Source organism: Eleutherodactylus coqui, chromosome 7, assembly GCF_035609145.1.
Source record: "Eleutherodactylus coqui strain aEleCoq1 chromosome 7, aEleCoq1.hap1, whole genome shotgun sequence".
NCBI classification, from domain to species: Eukaryota; Metazoa; Chordata; class Amphibia; order Anura; family Eleutherodactylidae; genus Eleutherodactylus; species Eleutherodactylus coqui.
Genome location: NC_089843.1, coordinates 196,325,734 through 196,343,655, shown reverse-complemented (window position 1 = coordinate 196,343,655; position 17,922 = coordinate 196,325,734). Strand labels below are relative to the sequence as shown.

General features: G+C 43.3%; 3 protein-coding genes across 6 annotated transcripts in view; 2 read left to right on the top strand and 1 right to left on the bottom strand.

Annotated features, from left to right (window-relative positions):
* APTX (aprataxin) overlaps positions 1–7,926 on the top strand; it is a 32,649-nt gene extending 24,723 nt beyond the window's left edge. Inside the window, exons 7-9 of one of the 3 annotated variants that reach the window (XM_066574223.1) lie at positions 3,010–3,113; positions 6,746–6,934; positions 7,117–7,926. In XM_066574223.1, coding sequence (XP_066430320.1) covers positions 3,010–3,113; positions 6,746–6,897 — 256 coding nt within the window. In that variant the 3' untranslated portion in view covers positions 6,898–6,934; positions 7,117–7,926. Of the gene's footprint in view, positions 1–3,009; positions 3,114–6,046; positions 6,674–6,745 lie in introns of those variants that run through there. The other 2 variants (XM_066574222.1, XM_066574221.1) reach the window with 2 other exon arrangements.
* A 4,467-nt stretch (positions 7,927–12,393) lies between these two features.
* Positions 12,394–15,324, top strand: LOC136573067 (actin-like protein 7A). Its single transcript, XM_066574218.1, has one exon. The coding sequence runs from the start codon at positions 13,659–13,661 to the stop codon at positions 14,910–14,912; it is 1,254 nt and encodes a 417-aa protein (XP_066430315.1). The 5' UTR covers positions 12,394–13,658; the 3' UTR covers positions 14,913–15,324.
* A 111-nt stretch (positions 15,325–15,435) lies between these two features.
* ELP1 (elongator acetyltransferase complex subunit 1) overlaps positions 15,436–17,922 on the bottom strand; it is an 83,028-nt gene continuing 80,541 nt past the window's right edge. For both annotated transcript variants that reach the window (XM_066574217.1, XM_066574216.1), the window contains exon 37: positions 15,436–17,405. In XM_066574217.1, the coding sequence (XP_066430314.1) occupies positions 17,341–17,405 (65 nt within the window). In that variant the 3' untranslated portion in view covers positions 15,436–17,340. The remainder of the gene's footprint in view (positions 17,406–17,922) is intronic.

Below are 17,922 nucleotides of genomic sequence, written 5' to 3'. Positions count from 1 at the left end.
TTTGTTTTGTCCTTTTTTTTTTTTTTTGAGCTGTTTTTTTGTGAGGCAAATCCAGGAGCAGGTCCAAAATACGGAGGGAATACAATCATTCCATCATACTTTCTCTCTGTACATTCCACTCTTGCCCGTGTGAAAGTGGCCTTAAAGGGTTAAAGCATATCTGCTCCTTTTTTGTCATGTAAAAATATTTTGAAATGGGTATTTGTGAACTTAGAGGGGTTAACCCTTTCCAATCCACTGTCTGACCTCTGAAGTCATTATGATTTAAGGCTGTACAGCTCCGATGTTGGAAGACATCCGTCGGGGTTCTCTTACTAAATATCACCAGCCTCTCTGCTGTCGGATCCTATCCAACGTGTCAACTCATGCAGTACTGGCTTTAGCCAGCAGATAGCGCTGTTGTATAACAGCAGAAAGAGTACGCCCCCTAGGAAAACCAGGATACAAATTTGATTGGAAAGGGTTAAATAGCCGCATGTTGTTGGTTTACGGTATTGGATTCTATTTCCAAGAACTGCTTTCTCTGACGTGACTGGCTGTGCGCCCACCGCTTCAGAACTTGGGGTACTTTTACTCGGGCTGATCGTTGCCCTTGTGATCACTCAAAAGAACTATTCTATGCGACAATCCTCTCGTGTAAACTTGTTACCCAGCATGGCAGGTTAGCGAGAATCTCTCACTTATCGGTCGCTTGGTTTTAGCTTTCCTATAAAACATGGAACTCTGCTCAAGTGCTTGACTGTCATCCCATGGAGAAGTAACCTTAGGGTGCGTTCACACGTCGCTGAGGGTTCTGTCTTCAGGTGTAGATCTCTGGCTGCAGATTTTGTCAAGGGTTTTGGTGCAGCTCTGCAGTCCTTCAATTCGAATTCAATTGAAAGGTTGAAATCTGCATCAAATCGGCAACTTGTGAACAGAGCCTGAAGCCCCATTTACATGCAATGATGATCGCTCAAAAATCGTTCAAAAGATTGGATGAGTTACAGTTTGAGCCATCATTTTGCATAAACTAAGAATGGGAACTGATGCCCATTAGTAGCTTGATTTGCATGTAAATGAGGCTCCCTTTGTTGTATGCAGATAACAGCAGGGGGGTCTGTTATCTGCATACAGCTCCATTGTTATCAGTGCTTCCACGGAGAATCACAGCCTGCGGTCCCTGCTGTCAGCTGGCCAGCAGAATGATAGTTTTAATACTGAACTAAAAATAATCGTTCGGCAGAAAATCAAACGATGGTAGCTTTTACACGCTACGATTTTTGCTCAAAAGACATCGTTTGAACGAATTTTGAGCGATAATCGTTGCATGTAAATGGGCCTTTAGTCAGTGTACCCTCTGAAGCATGTTCTTTTTTTTACCCCTCCCTCCTCTCCTCACACTGACTTGGGGCCCTTTTAAACTGGACAACTTGTTGAGTGGAGAAGCCCGATGGGTCATCCTTCTGATGATCCTTTCTGTGCTTTTTACATCTGGTCCACACCCTTCTCCAGTAAACAGGCTGTCGGTCATAGATGTACAGCTGCCTGTTTACATGGGCTGATTATCGTCCAGCTTTTATGCGTGCAGAAACTGAACGTGAAATGATGCGCATGCTAGATATTTTATATCTTTATTTTTTTATGTATTTTTTTCCTACATCTCTGCACGGGTCTTGAACCTGTGATCCTATGATCTCACAGGTAATACACTACAGTACTTCTGTACTACAGTGTATTATCTCTATTCTTTGCCATGGCAGACCTGTCCGATTGCCAAGGCAACCCATCGGATCTCTATGGTTATATGGTGGAGAGCCGGTGACGTCACAGAGGGAGCTCCCTCTTTTAACTGCCTAATTGCGGGGATTGTAGTTCTCAGATTCCCATTGTGGCAGGGCCCTGGCAGTCAGTTACAGACGACTCCAGCTGTTAGTATTGCATTTTGTATGAACCTGTACCCCTATTTTGACTTGCATGTATGTTATGGGGCAGGAAGAAGTTAACAGGATTGGCCTGTTTATAAAGTGTTTATGGTCTGTACTTGGGATAGGTCATCAAGAGTTGATCAACGGTACTCTGCCACCTGGGATGCCTACCAATCAGCTGTTCACCGGGCTAGTGTGCTCATGTGCTGAGCCAATTGCTGCTGGAAGCAGACAGCTCCATTCCCACTCCAGTGGCCCAGCTTGGTATTACACACAAAGTTCCCATTGACTGCAGTGGGTATGGAGCTGTCTGCTTCCTGCAGAAATTAGCTCAGTGCATGAGCACATCGGGCTGCAGACCCCACCAATCTACTACCGGAGACTTATTCTTAGGATAGGCCATCGATTAGTTTTTAACTGCACAACTCCTTTAACCAAACCTGTCTCTGGCTAACTTTAGAGGGAGCGCTCACAGCAGGGCTGTGCTGTTTGTGTCTGTAGACCTGTTGGAGATGGGTGGTTTGTTTCAAGAACACTGACGTCCAGGAAGGACTTGATTTGAGGTCGGTGAGAGCCAGCGTACACTTGTCGTTAGTTTTTATGCTAACGGAAAGCTATCGCTGGATCACGGGCTTGTTGTTGCGTGTAAACGCTCAGCACTTCACATAGAGGATGAAGCACTGAGCGAGAAGCCAGCGATCCAGCGATGAAGTCTTTTGGTCTAAACGCTCTACTTGAGCGCTAACGACCTTAGCAGTGGATCGTAAGATGCGACTTTTTGGGATTGTAGTTTGGCGTACCTGGATTTAGGGGGTCTTGTCATGTGGAGACCCCGTATAAAGTTGTCTCTATTTTATACTGCTAATGTCTACTCTGCTCCTGCTGTTTGACCCTTAGAGCGCTTTGATTTATTTTCTTTATGGCAATGGGCTAGAAATACAGACTGAACCCGGTCAGGTAACCCGTTTGAGTGACAAAACGGAGTCAACGACCGGTTGACTGAAATATATTATTCAAGGGTTGGAGAGCTCCTCTAACTTAGCCGATCTCGGGAGGCCCTGTGCTTCGGTCTGTAACTCATTGCAGTAATGTATTTACTTCACAGCCATATTCATCTGCATGTCATCAGCCAGGATTTTGATTCTCCTTGTCTTAAAAACAAGAAACACTGGAACTCCTTCACGACCGATTACTTTTTGGACTCTAAAGGTAAGAATTGAACAATCAGATGTTTTAAAGCCTCGTTCACACTTCTGTATTTGCTGACTAGATTTCCTCACAGCCAGGAGCAGATGTTGCCACAAAGAGGATGAAATGGGGGTATTTTCTATTTCTTCTCTGGTCTATCTGGAAAAACTCATGGCACGTGCTGTTCCTCTCCGTTTCGTGGATGAGAAATAGGACATGCGGATTTACGTCAATGTGTGGTCCGTTGCAAGTTGCTCCCACTTACGGCTACGTATGCACCTAGCTTATGTATAAGGTCTGGATAATGCTGATTGAATTCAACTATTGAGTGACAGCTGCAGGCTACACTGTTGTATACAACTCAAGGTCATCCTTCTGGACTGCAGATGTAGCGCTGTAGGTAAAGGGGATTTCCAGGCCGTAGCGTCAGTTATTGCTGGAATACATCAGGGTTGGAGCGGATGCCGCTGCTCTGACCCTGTTTAGCTGCCAACGCTCATATTTGCAGGCGCAGCTCTCATTTAAATCAATGGCAGCTGAGCTTGTAATTGCAGGCTGAGATCCCATTGACTTCATTGAGAGCTACGCCTACAATTACGAGCCCCGCCACAACACTTGGGTCGGAGCAGCGGCTACCACTCCGACCCCGATGTATCCTTGCAATAACATCTGGTGCTGCCTGGAAAACCCCTATAAAACAAGTCAGTAATGCTACCATTGACACAGCACAGACTGAGATCAGTAGTTGAAGCGGTGCTCCCTGATGCACATCAACGATTCCATCAAGGACGCGGCACCGTGACCATATTGCAAACCTGCAATGGACCGTGGAAAAAGCCATGTCAGAGAATGTCAAAAGAACATCTACGTGTGAGTCGACCATGACAAGCTACGACAGGCCCTAAAAGAGCTGGGCGTATCGGCACACCTACTCAAGCTGATAAAATCACTTTCTACCAATCAAGAAGCCGCTGTGAGAACACAGTATGGGGGCACAGATTGTGTTTGTATCGGCAAAGGCGTCTGACAGGGCTGCATCGTCTTACCCTTCTTGTTTAACCTAGATGTGGAAGTGATCATACAGAAAATGGACCTAGACAAATTGGAAACCAGGGAGAGAATAGGTGGCAGAAACATCAACAATCTCCATTATGCAAATGACATGACATTACAGAAATGGATCTGAAGCAGCTGATATGGAAGATTAAAACTGAAAGTGAAAAAATGGGCCTCTAGCTGAATTCAAAGAAGACTAAAATTATGGCAACTGCAAAAAAATGTCCAAATTCAAATCAAAATCAGCAATGAGGTCATAGAATGCATGCGAGACTTCATCTTCCTGGATGCGAAAATTGACCAGGCTGGAAAATCTAGGCCAGAGATAAAGCGGAGGATAACATTGGGGTGAAGCGCGATGATAAACAGGGACAAAATCTGGAAAAGTAGGGATATCGGTATAGCAACTAAACACAGGAGAGTGTAAACCATCGCTTCCCCATAACCATGTATGGATGTGAAAGCCAGACTGCAAAAAAAGCTGATAGGAGGATTGATGTGTTGGAGCTGTGGTGCTGTCGAAAGCTGCTGCGAATACCCTGGACGGCGAGAGTAACAAACAGAGAAGTCCTGAATCGTATAAGACCCGATATATCATTGGAGGGGGAGATGGCCGGGCTCGCTCATGTACTTTGGCCATGTAATGCGAGCAAAGTCGCTAGAAAAATCTATAATGCTTGGACAGCTCAATGGCAAAAGGCCTGGCGTCAAAGAACATGATGGCTGACATTGTCAAAGCCGATACTGGCATGGATCTCACACAACTGGAACAAGCTGTTTAAAACCGAAAAACATGGGAGGGAGCCTTTAGGGGCGTGAATGACTAAACAGTGCTACAGTTGGCAATTGTGTTGCCCTAACCTTACAATTTATTACATGACATTATAGGATATATTTTTTAGGCTGGGGCCAGATGCAGTGAACTTGCTGTTCAGAATTCGCAGTTTACAGTCCAATAACCTATCCTAAAAAACTTTCAAAAACTAATTTGCACTGTAAAGCTGAGCATGCTACAGATTTCAAAACGACCATTCTGTTGCGGAAATGTCAGGGATTACATCATTTGTGGTACCTAGAGGGAAATTTGAAGCAGAAATTAGCAATTGTGCCTGGACCTGGCCTTAAGGCCCATTTACACTGGACGATTATCGCAAAAAATTTGGCAATCGTTTTAGCGATAATCGGTGGGTGTAAATGGAAGCTGGGCACCCACATATCCATGGGGGAGTGCTGATAGCATTGTTTTTGGAGAACAAAGGATCTGAGCCCAGCTAATAGCCTCCGGCTATTAGCCTGTGCTGAGTGAAGGCTTCATTAACGTACATAATTGGCATTTAAGTAGCTGAGTAGCTACTTGAATACCAATAATTTTCTATGCAAAATAGCTTGTGTAAATGGGCCTTTATAGTTGTTCCATATATCAGTCTTTGTCAGTGCTTTAGCCAGACTTCACATTCTAATTCAATTTATCTCGATTTCTGTCGGGCTTCTAGCACCATATGTTATGTGGGTAATGTACACCAATATTGGCACCTAGAGTTGCAGGAAAAGTAAGTGAACCCTTTCGAATTACTCATGGAAGTTAATGGGGTCACAGTGTGATTTACAAGTTGCTGAGACAGTGAGCCACAGTTTGCAAAGAGTGCAACCTTTTAGGAGTTTTTGCGATCTGCATGTTATGTTCACTGTAGCTTGCAAGTCACACCTGCAACCCCATTGACTTCAATGAGCGTTTAAGGTCACAGGTCTACACAGCAATCTTTGGTTGTAACCCTAACTAAACTAATACCACCCACACAGTTATGCCATTCACATCTCTTATTAAGCACACTGAGTTAACATCCACAGTAAAGAACAGATTTGTCAGTAACCAAGCTTTGTGTGTCTTTATTTAATAGGCAAATTGCCGGTGAAACTTTCAACTCCTCAGTTGAAACCACTTTACTTTTGCCACCTACTGTACTCCTTGAAGAAGTCATTAAGGGTACTTTTAGGTGGGATGACTGTCGTTCCTGTGCTTTCAGACAGGAGGAATGGCCAGTCAGTGACTAGAGACAGTGCACATCGGAGATCTCTTCTGGGAACCTGCCTCAACTTCCTGTGAACAAGTAGTTAAGACAACGATGACTGAATTCCAGTTTCTACAGAATGAGAAGCTTCTCACCAGTTGCTTAATCTTAGTGAGCTGAAACAAAGCAACTTAGTGATTTCTCTCTCAGCACCCCGTCTGACAATGATCAGTCAAACCTGCTCATTTGAGTGATAGGATCCTTTTACATAGGCCAACGATCGCAGTGGTTCACTTACTTTTCTCCTTGCACTGTGGATGTTTACTCAATGTGCTCAATAAAAGATGTGATTGGTTGTGTGGTGATTTTGTTTTGTAAGCCACAATTAGACAATCTGAAATAGCCGAGCACATGTTATTAGTTGGCAATGCAGAAATCCAGGTAATTCCAATTGGAGAAAAGTTTCTAAAGGATGCCTCCATCTGAACACAACCTCATGCTTGATACCGGTCTATGTTTTGCACGCGTTGTACTACTTGTATTAATGTGTATGTACCCAACTCTTTTTTTTTTTTTTCCCTCCTTCAGCGGTGATGGACATGGTAAAACTAAATGGGAAAGTGACTGTGAAAGATGGAGTGTCTGACCTTCTGAAGTCTTCCCTCCGCTGTCATGTGTGCAAATTACAGCAAGCCACCATTCCTCAGTTAAAAGAGCATTTAAAGAAACACTGCACCTAATCAGGACTGAAGAAATCCCAGTGTGGGATGTAGTTTGGTAATACAATATCGGCCATACAGGCTCTCGCTCTTAAGATTAGTTTACTGTTAACAGGCGCCAGCAGTAATACATACAGCTGACCTGTTTAGCTAATTATTACTTTTTAGTTCATTTTTGTCTTGTAAAGATACTTTATGGTTAGTTGGTTTTTTGACAGTTTCACTTTTTTTTTACTGTAGGTGTTGTACCTTTTTGGAGCACTAAAATTTACAATGTTTTTGAAAACTTTCAGCCCTATGTCTATCCCTAAAATCACCATCAGAACAGATCTCAAATGGTCACCTTTTTGGTGGTCTTAGACAACCTGCTGAAAACAGGCAGATCCCCTTATTCAGATGGCTGATTGCAGGAAACCATTGGCATACAAAAAAAGGCAACAAGTCCTGCAAAAATCAAGCGGTCGTCCAGCGCTGTAGCTGAAACAAGGTTCTATCTCTTGAAGATGGTGATACAAGTAAAAAAAAAAAGCTGTGAAAAATGCTTTTGTTGGCAAAAGTAGTAGAGAAAACGAAAGCAAATAGAAACATTTGGTTTTGCCGTAACCACCCTGATCTACAGAATAAGGAAAACATTGCTTATACCGCATAGTGAACAGATGCCTAAAATAAGTATCAGATTGGCATTTCCTTTTTTTTTTTTTGGCTGTCTTTTTTTTAAAAAAAATCAAAAATGTTGCTGCGCCGCAAAATGGTACCCATGAAAACCTCCTCTTATCCTGCAGAATAACCAGCCCTCGCGGAGCATCGTAGATGGAAAAGCTTCAGAAACGAGAGTTCTCTTACTGGCAGGAAAAATTGGCCCAACAAGAGCGGCCACAAAATCCACAAGGGGCCCCTTCACTGAGGCCGCTGTTTGGGTCATTTTACACAATGGGGCCATGGGGGAGATATTTCTAAAGACTGCAGATTCAGGGTAATAAATATTGAGTTTTGTTTTTCCAACTTCTGTTGTATTACAGGTTTTTGATTGAAAATGACTTAACTTTTTTTTTTTTTAACAAAAAAAAATATTATCCTCCACTTTGCTTTAGTTCTTGTGAAACGCCAAACGAGTTAAGATTTTGAAAACTTTGAGGCGCGCTTTTTAAAATAGACCGAAATCCGCGCCTGCTATTATACGCTGGGTAAAAAGACAGGGCTGGGTTGTAATTGAGCCCCTCGCAAGCAGGATCAGACAGCATTCAGCAAGAGTAGAAATCAAACAGAGGATTAGTGAAGAGACCACTGCATTATATGCAGACAATACAGTGCCATTTCTTGGGGATGCTGGGAAATCACTGGAAACAGCTATATGAATGATCAGTGAATATGGGAGTTACTCCGGCCTAGGGATCAACTGGGATAAGTCAATAATATTACCACTAGACAACCCTGGCTTGTCTGTCTGTATCAAACAGGCTCCGATTTGGGTGTGTATATACCCAGAACCTTCACAGACTACACTAAACTAAATCCAGACCCACTGTTTATTAGATTTAAAGGGGTTGTCCCGCGCCGAAACGGTTTTTTTTTTTTTTTTCAACAGCCCCCCCCCCCCCCGTTCGGCACGAGACAACCCCGATGCAGGGGTTAAACAAGAACACCGGACAGCGCTTACCTGAATCCCCGCGCTCCGGTGACTTCTTACTTACATGCTGAAGATGGCCACCGGGATCTTCTCCCTCGGTGGACCGCAGGGCTTCTGTGCGGTCCATTGCCGATTCCAGCCTCCTGATTGGCTGGAATCGGCACGTGACGGGGCGGAGCTACACGGAGCCCCATTGAGAAAAGAAGAAGACCCGGACTGCGCAAGCGTGTCTAATTTGGCCATTAGACGCTGAAAATTAGACGGGCTCCATGGAAACGAGGACGCCAGCAACGGAATAGGTAAGTGAAAAATTTCTTATAACTTCTGTATGGCTCATAATTAATGCACAATGTACATTACAAAGTGCATTAATATGGCCATACAGAAGTGTATAGACCCACTTTGTTTCATGGGACAACCCCTTTAAGCAAAGATTAGAGGTAGGGTGTAAACATCCCCTCTGGGTAGGGAGGAGAGCAAATTTAATTAAAATGTTCAGTAAGTATAGCAACCCTGCCATCCAGACCAATTTGGTACAATAGATTGTTCAAAGCTTTTCCTATAAGGTCAACTGCCCAGCCAGAGACCTTATATGGAGAAGAAGAAAAAAAAGTATAAAACAAGAGAAACTCTGTAAATACGATTTTCTAGGTACCTGCGTCACGCCTATCAGCCAGAACAGGGTTTCATGGAATTGAAATCACTAATTTCGCAGTAGCAGAAGTCCTAGATACATCTGTTTTTGAAACCAAGAAACATTGTTATATACCAATTTGCAAAACCGTCTAAACTCGCGGAGCCTAGATGTGGCCAAGAGTAAGTGGCCGGTGGATATTGGACCTACAGAGGACCCCCAGTGGAGCAAAATACTGCAGTAGACCCTCCCCCAAATTATCCGAGTAATTCGCAGATTATACTTACTGTATAGAGTGTACTGTACGCCTCCTTTTCTATATAAAATAGGGGTGAGGGACAGCTCTCTGTGTACAATGTAAAATCCATACTGCAGAACTAATACACTAATGATGTGATAATGTCCAAAACTTCAGATATTGGACAAAGGTGAGCGCTCTGCTGAATGCTATGTATGGGGTCACCCTGGACCTCACACTGCTGCTCTGTATCCTCGGGTAAACTATCTACCAGTGGCAATGGTGAGACTCATATATATCGCCAGGAAGTGGATAGCACAGGATTGGTTAAGGAAACCCCCCCACAATAAGAGAATTTAGAGATGAACTCAACAGATTATTACCATGGGGATATACCTCATACGTAAAGCGGACCACAAATACAAAGTTATGGTTAAATTGGTTGAGTACTTCAGGATTGGTGCCGTTCAGTTTACTCACTCGTATTCCATGGGGATGATTGTCACAAAAATGTAGGAAGGGAATGCTAAATGACTTGGAGAGTGAGCGGTGGCCCCAGGATTAAATATGAAAGGGGATAGAATTGTCAAAGTTTAGTTGCCTACACTCCAGGGGGGGGGGGGGGGGGGGATGGTTGATTGAACTGCAGAGATACATTTTTAGATAAATTGTAAACCATCTGCCTCTATAGACGACCAGATTCCACAGCAGAGGCGGCCTCTATGGACTTATGTTAGAATATCTTGCTGAAAGCATGAATGGACTAGAAGTTATTTACATGAGTGAGCTTTAACCCCTTAGTGACCACCCTATAGTGTTTTTACGTCCTGCAGCTGCAGGACGTGTATGGAGGGGAGGTAGCGCCGCTATCTCCCTCCATACAGCGCGGGCGTCAGCTGTTTATTACAGCTAACACCCGTGGGCAATAGCCACGTTCGGCCGATCGCGGCTATTAACCCTTTAAATGCCGCTGTCAATTGTGACAGCGGCATTCAAAATCCCCCGACCGCTGTTTGGGGGTCCCGCACGGCCCCTCCCCCCGCGGTGAGATCGGGGGATCCATGCAGGTGTCATGGCAGCCGGGGGCCTAATGAATGGCCCCAGGGCTGCCTTAGCAGACTGCCTATCAAGCCATCCACACAGGGTGGCTTGATAGACTGCTTGTAAGAAAGCAGTATGACGTAATGCTATAGCATTACCTCATACTGCAGGAGCGATCAAAGCATCGCATGTTAAAGTCCCCCAGGGGGACTTCAAAGTAAAGTTAAAAAAAAAAATCAATAAAGTTTTTCAAATTGTAAAAAAAAAAGTTATAAAAGTTGAAATCACCCCCCTTTTGCCATATCAATCACTAAAATCTAAATCATAAAATAAAAATATGTATTTGGTATCGCCACGTCCGTAAAAGTCCGATCTATCAAAGTAGTGCATTATTTTTCCTGCACGGTGAACGTCGTCCGAAAAAAAAAAATAATGCTAGAAATACACTTTTTTAGTTACCCTGTCTTCCAGAAAAAATGCAATAAAAAGCGATCAAAAAGTTGTATGTATTCCAAATTGATGCTGTCGGAAACTACAGGACATCCCGCAAAAATTGAGCCCTTGCACAACTACATTGACAGAAAAATAAAAAAGTTATTACGCGCACAAAATGACCGCAGAAAATAATTGAAAAAAAAATCTTAAAAAAAAATACAAGTACTACAGCAAAAAAAAAACTATATAAGTTTGGTATCGTAGTAATCGTACTGATCCATAGAATAAAAATATCAGGTCGTTTTTGTTGCAGTTTGTGCGCCGTAGACACAGGACGCACCGAAAGATGGTGGAATGTCGTTTTTTTTGTCCATTTCTCTCCGCTAAGAATTTTTAAAAAGTTTTTCAGTAAATTATATGGTACAATAAATAGTGCCATTGAAAAATACAACTCATCCCGCAAAAAACAAGCCCTCATACAGCGACGTCGATGGATAAAAAAAGGAGCTACGATTTTTTTTAAAAGGGAGTAGGAAAAAACAAAAATGGAAAAAAGCAAAAAAGCCCGGTCACTAAGGGGTTAAAGGGGTTGTCCCGCGCCGAAACGGGGTTTTTTTTTCCACCCCCCCGTTCGGCGCGAGACAACCCCGATGCAGGGACTTAAAAAAAAAACCGCACAGCGCTTACCTGAATCCCCGCGCTTCGGTGACTTCTTACTTACCGGTTGAAGATGGCCGCCGGATTCTTCTCCATCGGTGGACCGCAGGGCTTCTGTGCGGTCCATTGCCGATTCCAGCCTCCTGATTGGCTGGAATCGGCACGTGACGGGGCGGAGCTACAAGGAGCCGGCATCCTGCACGAGCGGCCCCATTGAGAAAAGAAGAAGACCCGGACTGCGCAAGCGCGGCTAATTTGGCCATTAGACGCCGAAAATTAGTCGGCTCCATGGAAACGAGAACGCTAGCAACGGAGCAGGTAAGTGAAAAACTTCTTATAACTTCTGTATGGCTCATAATGCACAATGTACATTACAAAGTGCATTAATATGGCCATACAGAAGTGTATAGACCCACTTGCTGCCGCGGGACAACCCCTTTAAGGGAGTGGGGTTGAATTATGTAATGGGTTAATGTCTGTTACAAAAAAATAAAGCATTTTCAATAAACATTAAAAAAAGTCACGGGGGAAGTGAACTTCCGACACCACAATCAGAGGGTGTTCATGAGCTAGCATGGCAGTCAGAGACTGCTGAAACCTCCAAGGGTTGCCACTAGAGATGAGCGAACGTACTTGTTTCGAGTAATTACTCAATCGAGCACCGCGATTTTCGAGTACTTCAGTACTCGGGTGAAAAGATGCGGGGGGAGGCGTGGCAGCGCGGGGGGTAGTAGTGGGGATCCCCCTCTCTCTCCCTCTCCCCCCCCCCCCACTCCCCCACGGTGCCCCCCGAATCTTTTCGCCCGAGTACAGAAGTACTCGAAAATCCCGGTACTCGGGCGAAAAAGGGGCGTGGCCGAGTAGGTTCGCTCATCTCTAGTTGCCACTCATAGATGCCTATCAATCCCTGAGGCTGGGCTTGAAAGGCAACCTCAAAAATTGCTATATACTGCAATACTGTAGTACTGCAGTATATAGTGCAAACAAATGATTGCAAGTTCAGGTTCGCAGTGGGGACTAAAAAGTATTGGGAAAAAATTAAACCAAAAATTAAGTTTAAAAACTTCCTCTTCTCATTTTTCTGGTTAAAAAAATAAACTACATATCTGGTATAGCCATGTACGTAAAGCTCCAAACTATTAAGATATCACAAAATTTATTTATCACACACAGTGAAGGCCGTAACAAAAAAAGGTGCCACCATTGTTTTTCTCAAATCCCCGCACCCAAAAGATGTGATCAAAAAGATGTATGCACCCAAAAATGGTAATAAAAACTACAGCTCTCGATACAGAATAGTTGACGGAAAAATAGTTATTCTGAGCTTAAAGGTCCAGTGGGCGGTCCTATCGGTGATTGACAGCTGTGTAGGAATGTATATACCGCCCACTGGACCTCTAAATTCAGAATGAGATTGAAATTAAGAAAATGCAAGTTGGGGTTCGTTCACACGGCCGTATTCGTGCTGCGTATCATGCAGTGGATAGAACGCACTGATTTGAATGGGTTCATACACTTAAGCACATTTTGTCACACAATGTGTGATCACAGGAAAAAATATGCGGCATGTCCTATCTCGGTAGGCATTTGAGCACGCTGGAGCGCATTGAAATCTAGGGGCTTGCGTAAATGCACAGAAAACTGTGATTTTGTGCGTATTTACGTGTGCAAACACAGTGTATATGCGCACACAAATACACGCCGGCGTGGACTAAATACTCTGCTGCGCAGACAGGCGACGTATTTGCATGGCAAAAATGCACTTACACCTGTGTGAACCTGGCCTTATACTGAACTATATCTGCTCTAGAACATGCTGCCTGCAGAATAGACCAGTATCAATGTACCAGGTTCCCTTCAATGCCTAAAGTACCAATTACCGCGTTCGCCCCTATTCATATGGTGGATTTTGCATCTGATTCGATGCAAAATCTGCATCCAAAAGTGCACCTTTTATTTAAATGGAAATCTGCAGTGTAGTTTATATGGCAGGGAATTCCCCACCCCCCACAGGGCGAAAAGGCTGTGTCTCATTGCTCCATTATCCCGCCACTATATGCACTGCTGACTTGTAACACTGTGTAAGAACTATGACATCATAGTAGTGGCAATAGTAGAAGCTACCTATAGAGTTGTTGCTCAGTGCACCAATGGAGGGCTGTAGCATGGACCACGTCAGGACTTCTAAAGCAATCCTTAAGAGGGGGCTGTGGGCTACAGCTACTGTTCTGCCCGGACCTGCTAAGAGAGCTCTGCTAGTTAGCAATAATGCAAACACAGAAGTACAAAGCACGGTAAGGGCAAAGGTCGTAAAAGATACAAGGCCAGTGATAATTGACATAGGAACAAGTTCTTGTAAAATTGGATATGCAGGGGATGCAAAGCCTTCGTTTATTGTATCATCTCGAGTGGGAAAGCTGGGAGATAACCTCAAGGAACACTTCATTGGGAAAGAAAGCGATATTTATTCCAACATCTCCCAAAAGTTTGCAGATCCCATAAGACACGGTATAATTGTGGACTGGGATTGCATTGAAGCTACATTGGAATACCTTTTTGTTGAAGAGATGAAGATCCGACCGATTGACCACCCCGTTCTGTTATCTGATCCTCCACTGAGCCCAATCACCAACCGAGAGAAATACACAGAGATGATGTTTGAGACCTTCAACATCCCAGCTTTCCATATAGCTCATCAGTCAAGACTATCTATGTACTCCTATGGAAGGACGTCCAGCCTCGTCGTAGAATGTGGCCATGGTGTGTCGTATGTAGTCCCCATCATTGACGGACATGTTCTGCCAAGTTTAATACGCAGAGCAGATTATGCAGGAGCGGATGTTACAAAATACTTAATGCAGCTTTTAAATGGAAGTGGCCAGACATTTAATGAAGAGCACCTGGACATACTAGAAGACATAAAAAACAAATATTGCTACATGGCCTTAGACTTTAATAATGAGATAGCTTCACCATCAACTAAGTACTTAATGGAGTATAAGCTACCGGATGAACAGAAAATCACTATAGGAAAGCAAAGGTTCATATGTCCCGAAATGCTTCTCCAGCCATCACTAATAGGTTCACCTCAACCCGGTCTTCAAGACATGACCATGACTTGTATTAATAGGTGTGATGCTAGTTTTACGGAGAGCATGCACAACAACATTTTGCTATGTGGAGGTATGACTATGCTCAAAGGATTCCCTGAGCGCTTTAGGAAGGAACTGAACAAGCTTCCATCTCATCAGACACCTTGTGTTGTAGCTTGGCCCGGACGACAATTTTCAGCCTGGAAGGGTGGCTCTGTCTTGGCATCCCTAAATTACTTCCAACAGATCTGCTTGTACAGAAGGGAATATGAAGAGTATGGTCCTTCCATCGTCTACAGGCAATGCTTCTGAGCAGTAACAACAACACTAAAAGGGAATATTTACCGCAATGATGCCAAATAAACAGACTAAAGAACATGTGTTCCCTGCGTGTGTGTCATCCTTACATGTTATTACTGACACTCTGATTGTTCTTTGCAGTACATCTACCTTTATCCATTGAGTCGGGCCGACTCTCAGACCCTTTATGTATCAGCGCTCTCCATGCGGTTCTGTTCTGTACGGATTCTTTCAGTTCAATCATTTACATGTTGGTTTCGGCTGTGACTATGATTCCAGCGCGTTCTTTGGCGGCAGGTCTTTTGCCGCTGACTACTCCAAGCATATCAGTGTATATACTCTTAGCACTTCTATTTATCTTAGGGACGGCAGACCTTTATATGCACCTAATATTACTACACCCGCCACAACAGAAAAGTACAAGAACATCTTGGGGTTTAGAGATACTAAGGCAACGCAAGAAACAGAATAGTTTGTACAAGTGAAGTGTAAGGAAAAGCAGTAGATTGTTACTAAGCAGAAGGCAAAAAAAAGCTGGTTTTGAAAATGTTTTAAGCTTTAATACATATAAACAGATCATATATAAATAACAGGCTTCATATTTGAGTGTACAGACCGGTGGAAGAAGTACGGCGATGTCAGCAGATACAAACAAACCCCCACAAGGACTTCATATATGCAGTTAGGTTCCAAAGTATTTGGATAGTGATACAATTTCATAATTTAGCTTTTGCACATGAGTAACAGGCGTCTCTCCGCAATTTAAGGGGTTTAGTAAAAATATTGCATTAACAGTTTACATACTGTAGTCCCTCTATTTTCACACGCTGCAAAACAATTGTGTATGGCTGGCCCGTTACCCTAATGTGTCATGAAATCCTGCACTATATGTTGGTATTGCTGTAGGCGCAAACAGGGCGGCTGCCGGCTACAGCGGGTGTTTGTTAACGGATTGTTATATGGTGGCACAGTCTTTCAGATAAGCATTTCTTTCTCGCTGTCTGTAACGGTTTTATGGGTAAAACTGGTCAGGAAAAGCTGCTTCACGACATCAAAGGCAAGAACAGTCAAGGAGGTCGGCACATCGATGTGAATGCCTACAATCAATGTAATAAACACAAATGGCTTATCTCATGTTGCCAAATAAAACTTTGCTAGAAAACATCTGGAACGTTCTGGAACAAGATTGTTTGGGGAGATGAAACCATGATGAACTTGTACCAGAATGATGGAGAGAACACAGTATAAAAGAGAGAGGATTGTGATCCACGTCATCTGTTGCACGTGACGGCAGTGGTATGGCACGGGCATGGAACTGGGTCACGGGTATTTACTGATGAGGTCACTGTGGAGAGATGTAGCAGGATGAAGTGTAGCGATATATATCTTCTCATTCAAATGTTACCAAACACAGGACCGTTCTTCATGGTATAGATGGATGACAACCCACAAGACATATGCAAAAGAACTCTCACGATTCAAGCGCTTCTTCGGGCATGCTCACAACGTGCATCTGATACTTAATCCGCAACAGAAATCTGAGGTCGGGTCTTGGAATAGTAAGTACCATGGATTTGCACGTGGATTTACCCGCAGTCCATATCGGGGGGTATTTAGCCAGTCAACGGGGCAAATCCTTGTATGACCACTGCATGCAGTTTCCACACCAACTAGAGTATTTTCTAGGACGTGGATTTCCACAGCATTCAATTGACAGCTAAAATGGCATGGATTTTGGTATGGAATCCACAGCAAAATTATGCTTGGTTAAAAACTTGATATTAATGTTTGCCGAATTACTCTTGAGTCTGTGAAAAAGGAGAGACTATGCAAAAAACAGCTGTAATTAGCAAACCATTAAAGCAATATTTTTCATAACCCTCAAAGCTGAAAAAGTGCCCACTTAAATCATGACTTGATGGCTTTATTTTGTGGTGATATATAGAAGTTAAAAGGCAATCTGTCAGCTTGAGCATGTTGTGCAGCCTGCAGGCATCATGTTATAGAACAGGCGGAGCAGAATTAGATCTAGTTTTATGGGGAAAGATGCAGTATAACTTGTATTTTCTTCATTTATATCTCTGGTCGTTCTGAGCTTCATAGTCCAGGGGGCGGAACTATCAGTGATTGACAGCTGGGTATGACTGTACATACAAGAGCTAGCTGTCAATCATTGATAGCTCCGCCCACCAGCTAAGAACGAGCAGAGATATATAAATGAATAAAGTACAAGTTATACTGGATCTTTCCCCATAGAACTATATATCCGTCTGCTCCGATCCTCCGGCTCTATAACATCATGCCTGCAGGTTGGACGGCATATTTAAACTGACCAATTCTCTTTAAATTATGACAATTGTGTCACTGTCCAAATACTTTTAGAGTCCCCGTATTTCTTTGTCTGCAAGATATTGATCTTAAATAGAGAAAGAGATAGTCTTTAGTCAAGTAGGTCAAGCTTCCACTGAATGGTTTTTCTAAGTTTCGGAGTGAGGCGTTCAGTGTCTGAAAAGGTAAAAGAAAATCGATTTTAAAAAAACAAACACAAACAATGGCTAGATTAAAAAAAAAAAAAAAACACGACTCCACAGAGTACTTACAAAAGTGCCTTTTTGATACAGTTTTTAAAGCCAAAACAAAAGTTGTAGATCGGAAAGAATCTTTTTTTTTTTTTTTTCCAATGTAACACCCTTCCCTTTACAATCCACACAGCAATAAGCCACATGCGGTGAAGGCGCCCTTAGCGAGTCGGCTTATTAAAGGGGCACCACAGCTTTGGAATGCTGGATGTCGACCTGATTTCACACTACTTATACCCCTGCATTTAGCATATATGTCAGGAAAGCTCTATTGGGTGATGAACTCCATTATAGTCAGTGGGGTCAACTAAGCAACGTTTGTCTCACTGGAGTGCCAAATCCAGTACTACATTGATTTTCGTTGTTCACGCCCTATGACAGAGTCGAATAACAGAAACCCCCGAGCACAGATGTAAACAGAACCTGAAACTGATAGCAGTGCA